The sequence below is a fragment of the Pantherophis guttatus genome, chromosome 7, assembly GCF_059756535.1.
Source record: "Pantherophis guttatus breed Tessera chromosome 7, ASM5975653v1, whole genome shotgun sequence".
Lineage (NCBI taxonomy): Eukaryota > Metazoa > Chordata > Lepidosauria > Squamata > Colubridae > Pantherophis > Pantherophis guttatus.
The window spans coordinates 66410042-66429402 of record NC_142069.1 but is presented as its reverse complement, the minus strand read 5'-3'; the positions used below and the strand labels follow the sequence as shown (position 1 = coordinate 66429402).

Sequence of the window (19361 nt, the reverse complement as noted above, 5' to 3'; positions counted from 1 at the left end):
TATACAGTACAGGTAGTCCTTGAGTTACAACAGTTCCGTTAGTGACAATTCAAAGTTACAACATCACTTTGTAACACCAAGGTTAAATTTTGCTTTTAAGGGACTGATGCTGCAGCCATTCATGTGTCAATAATGCATGTTTGCATGTCTCATCATTTTAAGCATAGAATTTGGGAATAGTAAGGTACAGCTTCTGGTGAACTGACACCCCCTTGTCCAACTACAGAGATCAAGGTTAAATCATGGTTAAGATCAAACCCCTCTATCAAGAATCTCTTACTTCAGCTAACCTGTAAGAAAAAAGGAACTGCTTTGACTTTTTTTTCTGCAAAGAAACAAGATTATTTTTTAAAAAAAAGCATGAAAAACTCTATAGTGTCAGAACTTCACCTCATTTAGCTTGATACAAGTTAGCTGTCTAAGTACAATCTTGGCTATATATTCAAGAAAATATAGAGAAAGAACACAAACTCAAACAGAGCACTTTGTCCATTTTAATTGATTGGAGAGATACAGATTGAGCCATGTTTTACATGTTCAAAAAGATTTATTATTTATTTATTTATTTATTTATTTATTTATTTATTTATTTATTTATTATTTATTTATTCAACTTGTATGCCTTCTCCGAAGACTCAAGGCGGCTTACAATGCATTTAAAAACCATATATAAAAACATTAAAAATTAAAACATTAAAAACAATTAAAACCCATTCACACCATTCATGGCCGGATCTCGCCAGATCGCAACAGCGAGATCAACGGCCCCAGGCCTGCCGGAAAAGCCAGGTCTTCACCGCTTTTCGGAAGGCCAATAGTTGTGGGGATGATCCGGATCTCAGGAGGTAATTGGTTCCAGAGAGCTGGGACAACCACAGAGAAGGGCCTCCCCCGCGGGCCCGCCAACCGGCACTGTTTAACTGACGGGACCCAGAGGAGACCAACTCTGTGGGATCTTACCAGTCACTGGGAGCTATGCGGTAGAAGGTGGTCTCGAAGATAACCTGGCCCTGAGCCATAAAGATAAAGGTAAAGGTTTCTCCTCTCCAGTCAAGTCTGGCTCTAACTGGCGGTGCTCATCTCTGTTTGTTACTCAAGGGAGCCAGCATTGTCCAAAGATACTTCCGTGGTCATATGGCCAGCATGACTACACTCCGAGGCGCATGGAACACTTTTACATCTTTTAGAAGTCTAAAATCAGTATAAGTAATCAATGACTGTGACCCCTGTTTTATTCAGGTTTACAAAGGATTAGCTAAACAAATGATCTACAATATACATTATTTGTCTGCTTTAGTTTGAAGTACTAATTTTCAAAAATTGTGAAATTGCAAAACTAAATAAAAGCAATTTTCATTCTATCAAATCTATTCCTATGAAAGTTAATATAAGGATTGCAAATTTTTGCCATCTTTTATTCCATGGTGGAGTACATTACATTAGATTACTCTATTTTATCAGGCTACAAGTAATTGTGATCCATGCGGTGTTATACAAAACATCATTCATTCTGTGGATTGTTTAAGGATTATTGTGGTTTACAAAAAAAGATGTTCAATTTAAGCAGCCAAGCTTATCTCATTTGTATGTTCTTCTTTATTTCTATGCTGCATATTTGAACAATCAAAAAATTACAATTTTCCATCTGCTCTGAATTTAAAAGGAAATTTATGATGGAATCAAGATGTGGGATAGATCCAGTACTAAATTCTGACATCTCAACTTAGAATGAATGTTGGAACTCTGAGCTTTTCTCATTCTCTCACATAACATTAAAAGCTAAAAAAAGAATAGAATTTTTTTTGAGGTGTGGGGAGATCCACAAATCCTCAGTATATTGTCCTCAACTTATGACAATTTAGCCCTATATTTATGTTGCTAAGTGAAACATTTGTTGTGAGTTTTGCCCATTTTACTACTTTTCTTGCCAATGATTGTTAAGTGAATCATTGTAGTTGTTAAGTTAGTAATATGATTGTTAAGTGAATCTGGCTTCCCCACTGACTTGTCTTGCCAAAAGGCCGCAAAATGTGGTCATGTAACACCGGGACACTGCAACTGTCATAAATATCAACCAGTTGCCAAGTATCTGAATTTTTATCACATGACCACGGGGATGCTACAACAGTCATGTGAAAAATGGTCATAAGTTATTGCCATTGTAACTTTGAACAGTCACTAAATGAACTGTTCTAAGTCAAGGACTACTTGTATTCAACTGCATTTGCACACCTCTCATACAATTACATATCTCCGGTATTAACTTGTAGTCTGCTAAAATCACACATAAAGAACCTTTTCCAAAGAAGCAATCTAAGTAGCAACAGGAAAGCAGGGGCTTTTTTTAGGCATGACATACCAGCTATGGAATGCCTATCATCAGATTTGCCTGGCACTAATATTTTAAGATACAGCAGAAGCTTCTTATTTTAGCAGACTTTCAATGTATTTTTACTCTACCTTGAAGTACTGTTGACTGCTATACTATGTTTTTCATGCATGTATGCAAAACTATTCTTAATGAAGTTTTTGGCATTTATTTTCTAGGAAGATTGTAATGAAAATTCTTTCTGTAAAAACATATGTTGCCATTATTATTCTTTCCCCTAAAAAAGTAAAAGTACTCCCATTTAGAGTATTATCCAGAATATGGATGCATGGAAAGACTGTTGGAATGTTAACAAAGTTGAGGCTTTGGAAAAAGTGCAGAGAAGAGCAACTAAGATGATTAAAGGCCTAGAGACTAAAATATATGAATAACAGTTGGAGGAACTGGGCACGGTTAGTCTAGAGAAAAAAAGGACTGGGGGGAGGGGAGATATGATAGCAGCAAACCAGTATTTGAGGGGCTGCCACAAAGAAGAGGGGATCAACTTATTTTCCAAAGCACCAGAAGACAAGATAAGAAACTAATCAAGGAGAGAAGCAACCTGGAATTAAGAAGTAATTTCCTAACAGTGAGAGCAATTAATCAGTGGAATGGCTTGCCTTCTGAAGTTGTGGATGATTCATCACTGGAGGTTTTTAAGAAGCAACTGGGCAGCCACTCGTCTGAAATAGTATACGGCAGTGCTGGCGAACCTTTTCGGCACTGAGTGCTGAAATGGGAGCGTGTGTGTGTGTGTGCTGGAAACCAGAACAGCAGTTGCCCGGTGCGCATGTGCACACCGGGTGGCTGCTCTTCCGGTTTCCGGTGTGCGCATGCACACTGGCCAGCTGGTCTTTGTGCACTGGAAACCAGAAGATCATCTTCCCAGTGCACCGGAAACCAGAAGATCATCTTCCCGGCACGCGCATGCGCACCAGGTGGCTGCTCTTCCAGTTTCCTGCACTCCCGCGCACGTGAAGACCAGCTGGCCAGTACACTGGAACCCGGAAGAGCAATGGGTGACAGCTCCCGTGCCCAGAGAGATAGCTCTGCATGTCACTTCCGTCACGCATGCCATAGGTTCGCCACCATGGGTATAGGGTCCCTGCTTGAGCAGAGGGTTGGACTAGAAGACCTCTAAGGTCCCTTCCAGCTCTATTCTGATTTACTGAGCCAGTCTAGCGTCTCCCCCAAATTCCTTGTCAACATTGTGTCAAATAACATCAGAAGTTACAAGCTGTTTACAAAGAACCTCTTATTTCTGTTCCCTTCAATATGTTCCATGAGCTCTCTCTAAAATTCTGGCAGATGCAATTCTACCCAGTCACACACATATTCATTTAACATGTGTTGACTGGACATAGCAACTATGTTGACATTAGTTGTGTTTAGCATTGATATTTTATCCTTGCCATTTCAATTCTGAGGTTACTCAGTCTCTTCCCTGCAACGTGAACTTTTAGCCTTCTAAAAATGGAACAACCAGCAATATGTTAAACTTATTGCTCCAAGCAAAGATATTAATTCCAGTCCCAATTAAGTCTGCATTTTTGTCAATACAAGATTACTGCATAAAAATTTTGCAATTGTCTTAAATATTGTACCTAGATATCTGAGAAAACAATTCGTACATGCAACACACCCATAGTTTTAGAAGCACTTGATTCTGAAAACTGATTCTGCAGTCTATCAAATACTATTGATAGATCACTTGCTCTTTACTATTGTTAGGAATTATTTCACTGGGGAAAATGTGATCAGAACATACAATAATGTGAGAGCTCATGGATTGTTCCTGATAATTCTGTAATTCTTCTTTAAAATGAACTGTGCTGTACTGATACAAAAGAACCAGAATGCATTGTTTATTTATTGGAACTGAAGCACATGGGTTGCTTGTAAGGACATCATAAGATAAAATAGCAACAAAAGATGGGATAATAACTAATAAGCGCTAAGCAAATATTTCCTTGCCAGAATAATGCCAGTGAACCTATTTCTGCATAAATCTGTAGTATTTTAAATCATATTTTTAAAACATTAACTTCCAGATAGATTAAAATCATACAAAATATTTCAGTTTGGATAAAGAATATTTGATTTGAGCAATAAACATTCATTTTTCTAATTTCATCTCACAGTTATATCCTACACAAACTTCCCTATAAAGTATAATCATTTACTTCTAAGTTAATGCAATCAAATCCTGTTCATAAATTATATCAAGTATGCATCAATTTAAGCTCTTTTTCAAAAATTATGGATAATGGAACTTTGTTGTTTACAATGGAACTCCTATTTGTATAAATAATACATTTCAGAGCTTTGCGTTGTTCGCTTTTTCAGCCACAATCACCTGGTATTTATTCATGGAAAATGTATAGGCCACTATATGCCTTGTATATAGTCAAATACGGCCGGTCTTTCAAGAATCTGTTGATTAACTTAAGCCATTTTTCTAAATTTCTAGAAATTTTCTAGTTGTATCGATATAAGTATTTTTCTTCCTGAACAAAAAAGTACTTCTCTCATATTTCTCAATAGGGAGTTCTGAACTTGAAATTAGTATTTATTTTCTGTTTTGCTTTGTTTTATTATAAAGTTTCTGCAATCTGAAACTTGGCAAACAGGAAGGCAAGTAGGATTTGTAAAGCAAATCACCAGATGGGAAAGTCAAATATTAACTTTCGGTGACATATCATGTGAAACTTCAACAAATAACCAAAAAAATAAACAAAATGTGCTTAGAAATACAGATGTACAAGACAACATAAAATTAATGACTTGTTTTAAATAACGGTCAGTATGTTTGCTGGACTATGGATTACTTATTTTACAGGTGCTTAGAATAAATATAAATTTATCTTCCAAATGAAGCAACCTGCTTGCACATTATGGTGGTAAGATTTGGTCATCTAAATTTTCTTGTGCTCTAGTATTTAAAAGCTAATTTTTCTCTGTCTCTCTGCAATTGTAGAAATACTAGTTTGTCTTTCTCCATCTATCATCTCACAATAAATATACTATTAAGTACATTTAATATTATGTACAAAACTGTATGAGCGGTAGTATATGACCTAAAATCCATGACTTGGTACTAAAACAGAAAAATCCAGATGTGTCAAATCTCTTATTGCAGAGAAAGAAATTGCTTAGTTTTTTAATTTTTGTAAGATACTTAGAATAATACAAGTCTAATAGGGAGTGAAATAACTTAAATCAGAACTATAATCAAATACATTTAAAGACAATTAAAACAATGAGAAATTAACCTTTTTTTAAAATTTGGCTTGTTGATGATCTTAAGATACTTTTAAGGTGTTTTCTTCTATGTTAGGATACATATTGATTAAAAAAAAATTCTAGCATGTTCTCACTTCAAGTGAACTAAAGAAAATATTCCTTCCCTGCACTTTGGGTTCATTCCCAACTTTTCTTAATGATATCGATCCTTCCGATTTTGGTAAATTTAATTAAGGCAATGCTGCAGATTTCAACTATCTAGATGTATACAATATCTAAGCCCAGTTTTCTATATTGCTGCTAACCTTAAATGCTAAAAACAACATGAACCAATTTGTTTTTCCTCTAGGCTGTCCAAGAGGAGACTGCAAGGAATGAACTTTGATCAATGTCTACTGTGTGCATTTACCAATGGATTTCTTCAAAATATATTTGGGGGGATGGGGGTGAAGGAAATGCAAATCCATCCAGGTATTATTCCAGTGTTGCATCTAAACGATGTACAGCAATTGAACTGAAAGGTTGGCTTGGGCCCAGGAGTTGAAAATGGGGTGGAGACAAATTTCCACCTTTGCTGAGCTTCGGTGTAATGGAAAAAAATAGATTTTTATGTGATTTTAAGTACAGGTGAGAAAAATAAATTGGGTCATCTGCCAAATGCAGATAATGTTTACACAAATGTGGAGTTTCTTCTAGAATACTGCAAAAGCCCTGTGAAGACATGACCTTCTTTTCTCAAGATAGTTGTCCCCAAATTGTTTCCCCCACATTGTCTGTGTTGAGGCAGTTTCCAGAATTAGCCATGTAGCTGGAAATTATAGGAGTTTCAATACATGGAACATGTAAAGTCAGACAAAGATGCTTTATGAGATGAAGCATTTAGTAATGGTCATTTTTTATTGTTTTTCACCCTTCAGTTTTGTTTTTTTTAGAAAAATGTAGTTACTTACTACTATTTTGAAGGCTACTCATTTCCAAAGGCAATGAGCAGCTAACAATCAAAAGCATAAAATAACAGTTGTAAGTTTTTCAATATCTGTATACTTGGGTGTTGGTGATTCTTCAAATGCTATCCAAAAGACTTCTCAAGAATTCAGTTTTATAAATGAAACAAAAGTTTTAGAACAGAAAAAAAATTGTAATAAGATTGCTACAGGATTTAGAAAAGCAAGTTTTCTAAATCAAGCTCAGCTCAAGATCATAATTAATTAATTAATTATCTCTCTCTCTCACACACACACACACACTAATCACACACACACTAATTATCTATCTTTCTGTGTGTATATGTGTATTTTTTCTCAAAGATAGCTTGGCTAATTTGGTAAAAAAAAAAGTTAACGAAGTACAAATGCAAAGAAAAATAAAAGTAGAACATATAAAATTAAACCAGAAGGACAGTAAACTGTTATTGTATTATTACCGGTAATCCTTGACTGATGACTATTCAGTGACCTTTCAAAGTTATGATAGTGCTGAAAAAAATGGACTTAAGATCCGTGTCTGATGTTACAACCATTGCAGTGTCACGTGATCAAAATGTGAGCATTGCAACAGCCATAATGGGTGCACTAATTGGAGAATTGCAGGCGCCCCATCCTTGCAGTGCTTTGGAAAACCTCATTCTCCGATTTGTGTGCACCATTCCTTTTCCAAATACCTCATCTTACACAGACAAAATGTATATTTAAAAAAGACTTAGAAACAAAGCTAGCCATATACTTTATCAGTATACTTATGAAATCCTGAATGACTTGGTTGGAGCAAAGGAATTTACCATGCAAAGCTTCAATTTCCTATAATTATAGAGACCACACCTTGAAGCTATTTCTACATTCACAGAAATAGGAACACTTACATTCTTGTTTTATCAATCAAGTGTTGAACTTTTGTAGCTCTGCTTTCATTTTGTTTCCTTTCTGTTCTACTGGAAGGATATTATTTTCTTCTAAATTATCTTGGAGGTTGTCCACTATTATGTCTATGAGTAATTTAAACATTGTAGGCAAGCATATTATCAGCCAATAGTTTCCTGATGTTATCCCTTTCACTGGGTCTTTTGAATCATATATGTTTTGCCAGTTATTAACTAGTCACTGATGTCTTCTTTATGAAATACTTCATTGTCGTTTAGCTATAATTGGATGCAAGCTATCATGTATTTGAGCCAAAAGTCATGCAATTGATCATTTGCAGGAGATATCCAGTTTTTAATTCTTGCTTCTAGATTTTAACCATTACTGTTCTTAATATAAGGTCGTTCATTTGATTTTTTACTAAATCCACCTTCAAATTCCTTTTCCATTCAGCATTTTTATCATAGTCTTTTTGAGTTTCCCATAGATTTTTTCCAAAACTAGATTGTTTCCTTTTGGTTTGGTTTTATTTTTTCAGAATTTCTACTGCCATTTATTCTTTGGTAGAACCACCTCTGGTCTGACTGAAATAGCTATTTTGCATAAATTGGCTAATTCATGCCACATAGCAATCAATCTTCCCAGATTTTTTGTTATTTGTTGCTTTAAGATTTCAAATTTTTCTGCTGGTAGCCAATATTTATTATTAGCCTTGCCTTATCCTTGCATTCTTTAAACACTTTCATATTTTTAAATTACTTGCACCTGATCTTAATTTTTTTTTATTTTGGGCTCCAGTCTGATCTTCTACTTTGGGATTGAATACAATTTTGCTTTTGCTTTTCTAATTTGTATATCTAGTTCATCTATAACCACCACAACTGTACTGTAGGTAAGCTGATTGGTCTGTTCAATTGATGTTATTTTAACTATTGAAAGCACTTTAGTCATAACTTTCACTCTAGATGCCAGGCAGTGGTGGGTTGCCCCCGGTTCGCACCGGTTCTATAGAACCGATAGTAAAACTGGCGGGAGGCTCCGCCCACCAACCCCAACTTCATCAAAATGCTTCTGCGCACAGCCTATTGTGAACCGGTAGTAAAGGTAAGTAGAACCCACCCCTAATGCCAGGTCTTTTTTGTGCACTACTTTCAATATTGGCAGTCTTTTGCTTGTCTATTGATAATTCTGCATATGCCATAATCTTCGTTTTTAATTCTTCTTGTCAGGGGGCCAGTTCATGGATTGTTTCTGTGATGATCTGTATTGGTTATGTTATTACATCTTCTAAATTATAGTTTGTGTGGTCATGCCAGTTGCCTCCTTTATATTGCCAATTCTTTATATTGCCAATTCTGATTTTTTTCTATTATAATATTCTATTATTGTTTTTACAATTATAGCTTCAATTTAAATTTAACTCATTTTTATGTCTATGTATCAATCCTGGTTACATCTGGTTGTTCTCCACATTGTCTTTGTTATATCTTTTACCATCAATGTCAAAATAATTTTTAACAATATTCTAATCTCCTATTCTAATTATTTACCTTATAATTTTATCACAATTCTTAAATTCGAGTTCAATACAACTCCATTTTGTTACAGTTTATAAAGCACAATTCTATCTGTATCTTAGTTCCTTGACCCTTTTTATCAAATCTTAATATCTTGAACTTTATCAGCTTGTCTTTGATTTTATCCCACTTATCATCTGTTACACATTTCATATTACAGCTTTATCAGAAAAAAAACATGCTTTATTTAAGCTAATTTCCAACATAATCTCCTCCATACCTCTCTCTATTTGTTTAGCTATTTTCTAGCATATTATGGTTGGCTGATTCCCAGCATAACCTCCTCCAGAGCACCAACTATTTCCCTCCAACTTTCCTGCTATTGTTTGGCTGATTTCCAGCATTTTATTGGCTGGTTTCCAGCATATTATGTTTGACTGATTTCCAGCATAGTCTCCTCCATCTCTCCTACAATTGTTTGGCTCATTTCCAGCATTTTAATTAATTTCCAACTCATTTTCTCCAAGACTCAAACTCTTATCTAGTTGGCACCCATCATCTCTTATTTTAACTTTCTCTGCAATATAGTTATCTATTTCATGTCAGTTTCCCAACATACTCTTTCAAATTAATTCTCAATATATTTCATAATAATCCTCATTTCCAACATATATTAAATTATATCACAATTTATCACTAAGATCTGTGTACCTTATGGTTTCATTCAATAGAATATTAATCAATCATATTCACCAGTCTAGCATTTGTTTACAAATTAAAATTAAGACATATTACAACAAGCAATAAATTTTCTTAAGCTTCTCTCATATTGGTATATATTCTTCTTTATGCATATTCTTTCAAGTTAATTTTCAGTATATTTCCTAATGTTAATCATTTCTAGCTTACGTTGAATTAAATCACAATTTGTAACTGAAGTCTATGTGTTTTATAATTACATCCAATAAAACCTTAATCAATCACATTTACCAATCTAAATTTGTTTATAATTAAGGTTAATACGTATTACAACCAAAAAATTTTTTTCTTGGGATTTGTTACTCCAGAGGCCCTCCTATTTTTATTCAAAAATCTTTTATATATTTAAGTTTTTAAACATTACATTTCAATTTTATCTGTTTTATTTCTTCCTTTTCCTGTCTGTCCATAAATATCCCACTTAAAAATCCATGTATCCAAGTTGAAAACTCTGTATGTCACTTTAATGCTTTGTAAAATCTGCTCCATATATAGTACATCAACTTCCTGTTTTTTATTCTTGCGCCACACCTTTTTCTTGCTAGGCCAGTTAGTTTCAATTCTAGTAAATCCAGAGTGTTTCTTCTTTCTTCTTTTTAAAATCACCCAGCGACAGAACAGGAATCTCCAAAATCCTTAAGTCTAAAGTTAATTTCAAAATAATCCAAAGTAAAACTTCATTTAAAATGTTTCTTTTCCAAATAGAAGGGAAGTCTCTTTAATCCACAATCCACTTAGTCACTGCAGACTCCATAGCTACAATGTAGCCGTTCATCTGCCTTTCTTCATTAACTTTCCAAAGTTGTTGACTCCCAAGAAAAAAAGCAAAAAAAAAACCTGTTCCTCCAATCCATTCCTATTAGAAAAATAGGGAAAATAAAATCCAATTTTCTAATTCATTAAAAGCCAATTCTTCCAAATGAATTATATTAAAAAATTCTAACATGGGTCATTTATTTCCAATTAATTATTCCGTGTCAAATTTTCAAGCCCCAAAGCTCTCTAGCCGCTTTTTAAATTTTGGGTTATTTTTAAAAAAATACAATTCCGTTGTTTCTTGCCTGGGTTGGTGTCACTCACCCGGCTTCGAAAAACTCTTCCTTTCCTCTTCTCTCCTGCACATTCTTTTCACGGTCCGCCGCGGTTTTGCGGCAGCCGCCATGGCTGCCTACCCCCACCACCGACTTCGAGGATTCCCTCTGGCTTCCGAGGAACTTGCCTGTTCCTCTAAGCCTTCCGAGGTGCTCCTCGTCTCCCCCTATCCCTACGAGACAGGGTTGGTCTGAAGATCAATCGGTGGTTTGTCAGTCGGGGTTTCCGCGGGCTTGTTAGAGCCCGCCATAGCCCCGACTGTAGCGCCGTGGCACCAGACCGGAAGTCCCCAAATCTGGATAAATTCTTTTTCACTGTTCAAACATTCATTTTAAGTATTCCAGCTTTGTTGGTTCCAATTTACAATATGAGGCCATCGTGATACAATTTTAAAACACAATATACTTTTGCTTGTTTGTAGTTGTTCTTCCAGTAAGCCTAGAGAGCTAGGTCCTGGTTGCCCAGCCATACCTCCTGAGCCCAGTTGTCACTTGTTGACAGATGCCCAGAAACTCTAGCATCTCTTGTGGTCCTTGTTCACTCAATGTACCAAACCGGTATAGGATTTTCCCCCCTGGTTTTCTCACTATATTAAATGGGTTGATACATACACTTAGTCTGACCCGTCTGCTAAGAAATGTCTGGCATGGGTGACCTTTCTAGTAGAATACACTACAGCCAGCATAGCTCACAACCTCTTTGGAGCATCCCAACCGCTTTGGAGCAACCCACTCTCACAAAAAGGAGGGTTACATGGGGACATTTGTTTCACTATTATTAATATTTTATGAATGATTTTAAAATGCATACTAAACATTAATAAAAATGAATAAATAAATAAAAATGAAAGAACCAGATCAAAGATACCAATGTAACAATATGTTTCTGCTCAGAGTCCCCACATGTCAGAAACCAGAAGAGCAGCTGCCCGCTGCGCATGCACACACCAGGAAGATGATCTTCCGGTTTCCCACCTGGTCTTCTGGTTTCTGGCATGCACGTGTGCATGAAGACCAGTTGGCCAGTGCGCATGCTGGAAACTAGAATATCATCTTTCCGGTGCGCGCATGTGCACCAGGCAGCTGCTCTTCCAGTTTCTGACCGGCGTGCCAGAACCCAGAAGAGCAACAAGTGACAGCTCGCATGCCCAGAGAGATGGCTCTGCGTGCCACTTCCGGGCCATAGGTTCACCATCATGGCTATAGAGCTTAATGTTGCTAGATATAGAGTAGTTTATGTTATCCCAGCCTCATCCCCAACATGTTGTGTAAGATCTTGGTAACACTCCCTGGTTCATTTCACTGAACAGTATATATCAGTTAATCACACTACCCATATATATAACATTTTTTTCTCTATTTTGAAGATCTAATAATATTCTTTCTTTTGTACTAGAAGTTTAAGACCAAAAATTGAAGCTTATAGATTATGCAGGTGACAAAGTCAGAATGAATAAAAATTTGCACATCAACCCAAGAAAAGCTGCTGCAGAATATCTGACTACCTCTTTAATCCTTGAACAATGCCATTAAAAAAATACATTACATGGGGAGTGAAAAAGATCCCTCTGTAGACAGACTTAATGAATTTTGGGAACACAAATGAACTAGTTATACTTGTTTATTTACTTTTTAAAAAGAGATGCAAATGAAATGGAAATGCCTCATTTTCAGAGTTGCTGAGAATAGTGCAAGGGCACATGCTGCCACACAGATTGTATTCAAGTATATTGCTACCATCCCAGCTGAATGACTATCAGTATTAAGTGCTGGGCAGGCTAAAACAAAAGATCACCAAGCCATTCTTATTCTTCTTTCTGATTTGGCAGTTTCAGTCTTTTAAATGCAGCTCCCAATTTAGTCTGAAGCAGTATACTATACAGATCATATTGTACAAGAGTCTATGGCACTGGGCTCATGCCAGTAATTTTCTGCATAGATTGTTAATAGAAGATGGTTCAGCCATCTGAGAAAAAGACAAAAATGTGAGGCTATGTAATTAAGGGTTTGAGTTAAGAAAACAGTACATCTAAAGATTGCTATGGTCTGGGGAAAATAGAAAACTAAAAACTGAAACATTCAATAAGCAAAGAAGTACAAAGCAATATGACATATAGTATTACAGGTTGCATAAAAAGAAACTTGAATGCTTCACCTTCATGTACATTATTATTTCATCTTCATACTACATTAATATGTATGCTCTGGAGATACATTCCCCTCCCCCAAAAAACTCTATTGCATTGAGTAAATGACAGTTTTACCTTTACAATAAAACCTAATCTACTCCAAAAATAAGTCATTGACACTCATAGAGTTATATCCCATATATTCCTTATATTTTCATTCAATTATCAATTTGATATTAGTGGAAATAGTAGGTTGTCGATATTACTAGATTTCATCCAATTATTCTTTGATGTATTTGTTAAATCCCAAGTGCCATTCAGTATGGGTAGCTATATTGTTAAATCTAACCATGGATGAACGCGGTTAGCACTGAGATGACAAATCATGGCTAAATACTAAGCATAATTTCCATTGGTCTTTTAAGCCATACAGAAGTTTGTGCCTTTCCTTTTCCAGATGATCTTGTCAGTACAGAAAATTAGAAGGGCTGATTGCTGTTTCAAGCAACATTTAGTTCCTTTTCCAGCTTCACTTCTTTCAGTCTTGTTTGCGTTTCTAATTCAAAGGTACAGAAAGTGTTGCTCAAGGGCACACTTATTTTATGGCAACAACCACATGCTGAGCAAAAGTAGACCTACTTTGGAAATGGGATAGGATGTTTTAAAGAGATAAACTGAATGTGCTATGATTCTGAAAGATTTCAAACTTTTGTCCCAAAAAGCAGGTTTACATATTTGGGATTACCCACTTTGACCTGTGTTTGGAGCTCAACTTTATAAACTAGTGCCTAGATTGCTATATTAGAGTGCTGTATAACTTGATATAATCTCACATACTCTTTATGGTGCATTGCACCGGTCTTATGCTCTTACTCCTTCTTTTAGAGTCTTACTTTATGTGTGTATGTATGTATGTGTGTTTAGGTTTTTTTTAACATATCTTTTATATAGACTAGCTTTTTAGAATACTTTTTAGTTTTCAATGTTTACTCTTGATGCACTCCAGCATGCAATAAAGATTTGATGACCCACTCTGAGGCTGTCAAAGGTGTATGCTAACATATTGGCTGACCCACAACCGTACCATGAGGCTTCTCTTAGCCAATATTAGAACTAGAAATGGGCATTGATTCAAGGATTTGATAAGTATGCTTATTGCAAGAATTAGAAAAGCTGTAAGAGAAGCATTCCAACTGTACGACCCAAGCCCTATTTATAGAAAATAGATTATTTTTTCTTTCGTCTGTGTGGCATCATGAGCTTAGAACATTGCACTTTGGATAGAAGGAGTGATTATATTTATGTAAAGTTCCTATAACAGGCTTTATCTTCTTTAGTTGTTATTTTATGGATATAAGGTGAATAGAGGTTTGTAATGATAGTTATTTTAAAAGAAAATATAGCCTTTCATAATTGAAGAATGTTAGAAAATACTATAAACTTGGGGAAACTACTGCAATAAGTCAGTTGCTTGCATTCTGCTAATTAAAAAGGATATTCATTGTCCAGCATATCCTTCTTGCTCTTGTTCAAGAACAGCCCATCTACCTTTTGCAAATGAAGTATTCTCAAAGCAGAGCCTTCATCCTGTTACCAGCATGGTTCTGAGACAGTCTGAAGTTGGATGAAGGTAATCTAGCAAAAAAGTGGTACTGTCCATGGAAACTGGAAGAAAATCCCCCCCCCCCGAGAATATTTTAGTGCCCCTGAAGAAGTCTTTTGAGAGTGACCATCTGAATTTCAGTCTACGTATTGGAAGACTGTTTCCCTATCCAGCTGCAGAGCTACAAGTATATATCACAATGGCCATTTCTGCTTTGGTTGCAGGAAAGAGCAGAACCTCACCCAGCAACTTATATTTATCTCCAAAATATTGGTCTTGTGGAAGATTTTCTTGCTGGTAAGCTCCAGGAAACATGTGGCTACACTGACTGAACATCAAACAGTATTTTGAAGTAGTAATATGATGTTGCAGCAATCAACAAATCATACTGCCTATCAGCATCAAGGAACTGGCAGTAAGAGAAAGAAGAAAGGTAATACTGGAACAGGATGCCTTTGGATCTGGCAAAGCATCTACTTTAATGCATCCCCTAATGACAATTGCATTTCCTTGCATCCCAAGGGAATGCAAGCCTCATCAGAAAAAAATATATTCTTTCCAATGACTAGCAATGATTTCTAAGAGTCATAAACTATCAGGTGCAATTAACCAGATCCACACGTGAAGGGTTCAAGTTGATTACTTTATTGTGTTTTACCTGTAATAGAAGAATCTCCCAGACTGCTTTCCTTCCCTTGGAAACAAACAGATAAGGTTCCATGGAACTTGGGGAGGATGGGTGGTGGTGGTCAGGACTAGGTCTCTTGCAGCTGTGCAAGGACTCAAAGCTAATTCCCAGCTTGATTCCTCCTCCTTGCTTGGCTGGGAGTTTTCTGACATAAACTAATCTTTTATCTGAATATATTAAGGCTTGAATCTGGGGCATTTTACAGGCATCACCTTTTTCATATAGCTATGTTAGGCCCCTAGATTTCCATGCTTAATAATTGCTTCCTGAATTGAGCCATCTAAGATGGCAGTATATTCTGACAGTAAGCCATATTTATACAAAATGGAATCCTCATTGTGAACTGATTTTTTAAAGGAATGCAAAATATTAAAAAGCCCTTAGAAAGACTACTTTTAAGGAAGAACCCTAACATTATATCTTTACACATTTTTGCAATCCTATGCAGCTATTTGTCTGTTCATGCATAGAAGTTATGGTGGCAAATGGTTTGCATGTAAGCCTCTTTCCCCTATGCCCATGATATGGTTGCTTAGAAAGATATTTGTATGGATAGACTGAAGTTCTGTACTGCCTAGCTTTTATGGTTTTAAGCAGCATCAGGATAGAAGGACAATAGAAATATCTTTCATATCTATTCTAAACATAGCTCTGAGAGGAATTTAAAAGGATTTTAAACTACAACTAATGTTAAGAAGAGAGTAACTCACATAATGTAATTATACTAATGGAAAGCTCTGTGAAATATATTTGCAGAAAAGTTTTTTTAAAAATATTACTAAGCCAGACGGCAGTAGCTTCTTATTTCCTTACTGAAGATTTGAATATCTCCTGGTAGAAGACTCTCACTAACCCATAGTTCTTCCCTATTTCTTACCGCAAAAATGGATCTCCTCAAAATGCTGACAACAGATTTCCATGAAGAATTTTGGAAGAGTTGCATCTAGAGAATTTTGGAAGAGTTGCAACCAGAAAGCTGGTTGCCTTCTCAAAACAGTATTGGATTCACCCTTCATTCAGCAGATTTCATCAAATTTTGAATAGTAATTTCCATATTGATGGTGCAAAAGATGGAAGAAATTCTGAAATAATGTGGGGATAAGAATTCAAAAATTGGGTAGAATAGACCAGGCATCCTCAACCCCCAGTCCATGGACTGGCAGCGTTCACAGCACGCCAACAACTGGGCCACACCAACAAGCAAAGCCCTATTTGCGGGATGCAGGCAACAGACAAAACCACACCCCCACCGGTCCATGGAAGAACCTTTCTCCACTGAGCCAGTCCCTGGTGCCCAAAAGGTTGGGGGCCGCAGAAACAGACAACCTGAAAGTGTTTCCTACCAAAATCAGTAAGGTCAACACATGAGTGGGGTTTGATATAAGAAGCAAGGCCATTCCAAAAAAATGGGAAGATTTGGGCTAAAAGAAAAGACCAAGGAAGGAATGACTTATCTTATAATGGATAAAGACTAACAGTCTTTTGGAACACTTTTCAAAGTAACATACTACTGAAAAATGCCACTAAATCAGTGTTATGTTTCCTTTAAATTGTAATTCATCATTTCCACATGGAGTGAACAGAACCTCGCATACCGCAAACCTCAGGTTTTCAACACAGTTAAGTGCAAATGTATGGCTGCCTGCAGCTAATGATATATAAAAAGGAAAATGAAAAAACCTTGCAAAACTCTCTATGATCAGTTGTGATGGTGTTAATATCTGAGGTGAAATGTTACTACAATTGAATAAAATAGCATTTAACTCCGCCTAATTTTCTGTTTCTGGAATTCTCAAGAACAATGCTTTTTATTTGTTGCTTTTAATAAAAGAAACTATACATTTTATAAAATAAATAGTTCTTCTTGATTGTATCACATACACTTTTAAAATAGAACTTTCATTAATCTGGATGTCATAGTAACAAAGGCTTGCCCAGCTGTTACTAGAATAGCAGTCGGTTAAGCAGCACATTGACAATCCACTAAATAGTTCAGTAAACAATGAGAAAATCCTTTATGCTGTGGACAATTTATTAGATATCCCTACTCATCATTAGCCATAATTACAGAATATATCCTTAATACAAAGGTTGCAATAATAGTCCAGGTTTATTTCCTTTTTCTTTTGGAACTACTTAGGAGGATTCTTATAAATTACATTGCCCAGATATTTAGGGAAGTGCCATTTCATGAGATTAAAAGCATTTACGGTTTTATTTCCAATATCATCTGTTAAATGTATTAAAAAAGCAAGCATCAATTTAAATTAAATGATGACATGGATGAAACATTTCTAGGGGAAGAGAAAGGAAGAGACCTCTAACAATGTACAGGCAATGATGCATTTTGTTCTGCCTTGACCTTGAGCAGGCATTGTGTTACAAAGAGTGGGAAGCTAAATCAAAAGAACCAATTAGCCCTTTGAAACCATTGTTTTTAAAGTGTCAGATTTCCTAAAATGTTATTGCTCTGAATGATCTATAATCTCTGTAATCTCTTCAGATTAACTAGAAAGGAAAATAAACTGATTCCCATGTCATAAACATTTACATCATGAAAGGTTAAGTAATTCTTTTTGAAGAATTCCATAGTATCTAATTATTATTTTTATGTTTGTTAATAGCCTCATTGGCTATTAATGTTCCCTGGCTCTTATATATCCATGTTATCATCAATAATGTTATTAGGAATGAACACTCAACACAATCATCTCTTATTTTAGATTTCTCCCCAAAAATTCTTTAAAGAGGAAACAAATCCATCCAGTTTTCCGAGTTAGGCATCCATACTGCCTCTGCTACATCAGATGGAGCTTGCAAATTTCTGTATGCCATAAACGACTGGCATTATCTTCCTCTTACTGTATCCCAAATGTTTGCCCTTTCCACCCCACCCCATCACATCAGTAAATCAAGCTAAAACAAAGCATCCCTCCCCCAAGAAATGCCCATTCTTACATAGTACAAAGCTACACTCTTTTGTTAAATTAAATACATCCTAATTTTCCAGCATATAATCCATCAGTCTTTCAAACACCTTCATTAATGCACCTTTAGAAATGACTATACTGCCATAATGTGTGAGAGAGAGAGCATCTCAAAGATACACCAATATCCATACAGGTTGAACATCTTCAAGAGCAATCCCAGTTTTTTTTTCAAGTAGCCTGGATTCGGCAGCGTCCCTATCCATTCTACCATGCCTTGCAGCCAGTGTCAAAGACATGCATAGAGAAAGCTGGGTAAAACCTTCCCCCCATTTCTTAAACTAGAATAACATATTCCGTGGCTGTTATTCAGCATACCAGATAGTTGTTGCCTATGGATCAAAACCACAGAGCAAGTTCTGTTCCAAAACAGAAATACAAAGTCAGGCATCCCATTTACTTACATGACGACTCAGTGCCAAACATGGCTGGCTCCAGATGCTTCACAGGATGGGTTATGAGGGAGAGAGATAGAGGGAATCTATAAGAGAAGGGATGAGACTGCTACACAGCAGGAATCATGAAGCCAGACAATGCAGTTCCCACAGCTATCCAAGTGGCAGATTTTATGTCCTCCCAAGCTTCGCTTTACAGACAGCCTTTCTTGTTGCCCTTAAAGCAAAAATCTTCACGGTAGCAACAGAAAGATTTTTTAAAAAATCAGGAGTATTGATTTTAAAATCCAGAAGACAAGGAATAGTCTCTCTTCTGTTGAGCAGGGAAGCAGAAATAGATAGCAGAGACTATATACTGCAATCCACAACCCCTGCTCTCAGTAAGACAATAGCATAGCTTATGCATACACTGGATGACGTCAGAATACTGCAAAGACTGACTGCTGTTAATCACGGGCTCAGAGGGAGACTGAATAGAGCACCGCAATTCAAATGGGAATTCTTTTGTCACAAAATACAGAAGACAAAGAACCACATATATTTTGCATTCTTGCAAAGAAAGGAAGGAAGAAAGGAAGAAAGACCCACTCCATAAAGGGCATTGCTGCTGGTGAATTTCAAACGTATTTGTTCTGCTACAGCAAGTACTGCTTGTGAGTGAAATGCATTCACCACAATATTAAAAACAAAAATACTCAGTTCAGAATGATGTTCAATAAATATCT

At 36.1% G+C, this 19361-nt stretch overlaps 1 protein-coding gene across 3 annotated transcripts in view; it reads right to left on the bottom strand.

Moving 5' to 3' along the window:
• ST7 (suppression of tumorigenicity 7) overlaps nt 1-19361 on the bottom strand; it is a 152891-nt gene that overhangs the window by 78014 nt on the left and 55516 nt on the right. The window contains exon 1 of one of the 3 annotated variants that reach the window (XM_034431033.3): nt 18646-19057. The exons of the other annotated variants lie outside the window; for them this stretch is intronic. Coding sequence (XP_034286924.1) covers nt 18646-18667 — 22 coding nt within the window. The 5' untranslated portion in view covers nt 18668-19057. Of the gene's footprint in view, nt 1-18645; nt 19058-19361 lie in introns of those variants that run through there. 3 annotated transcript variants of the gene reach the window in all.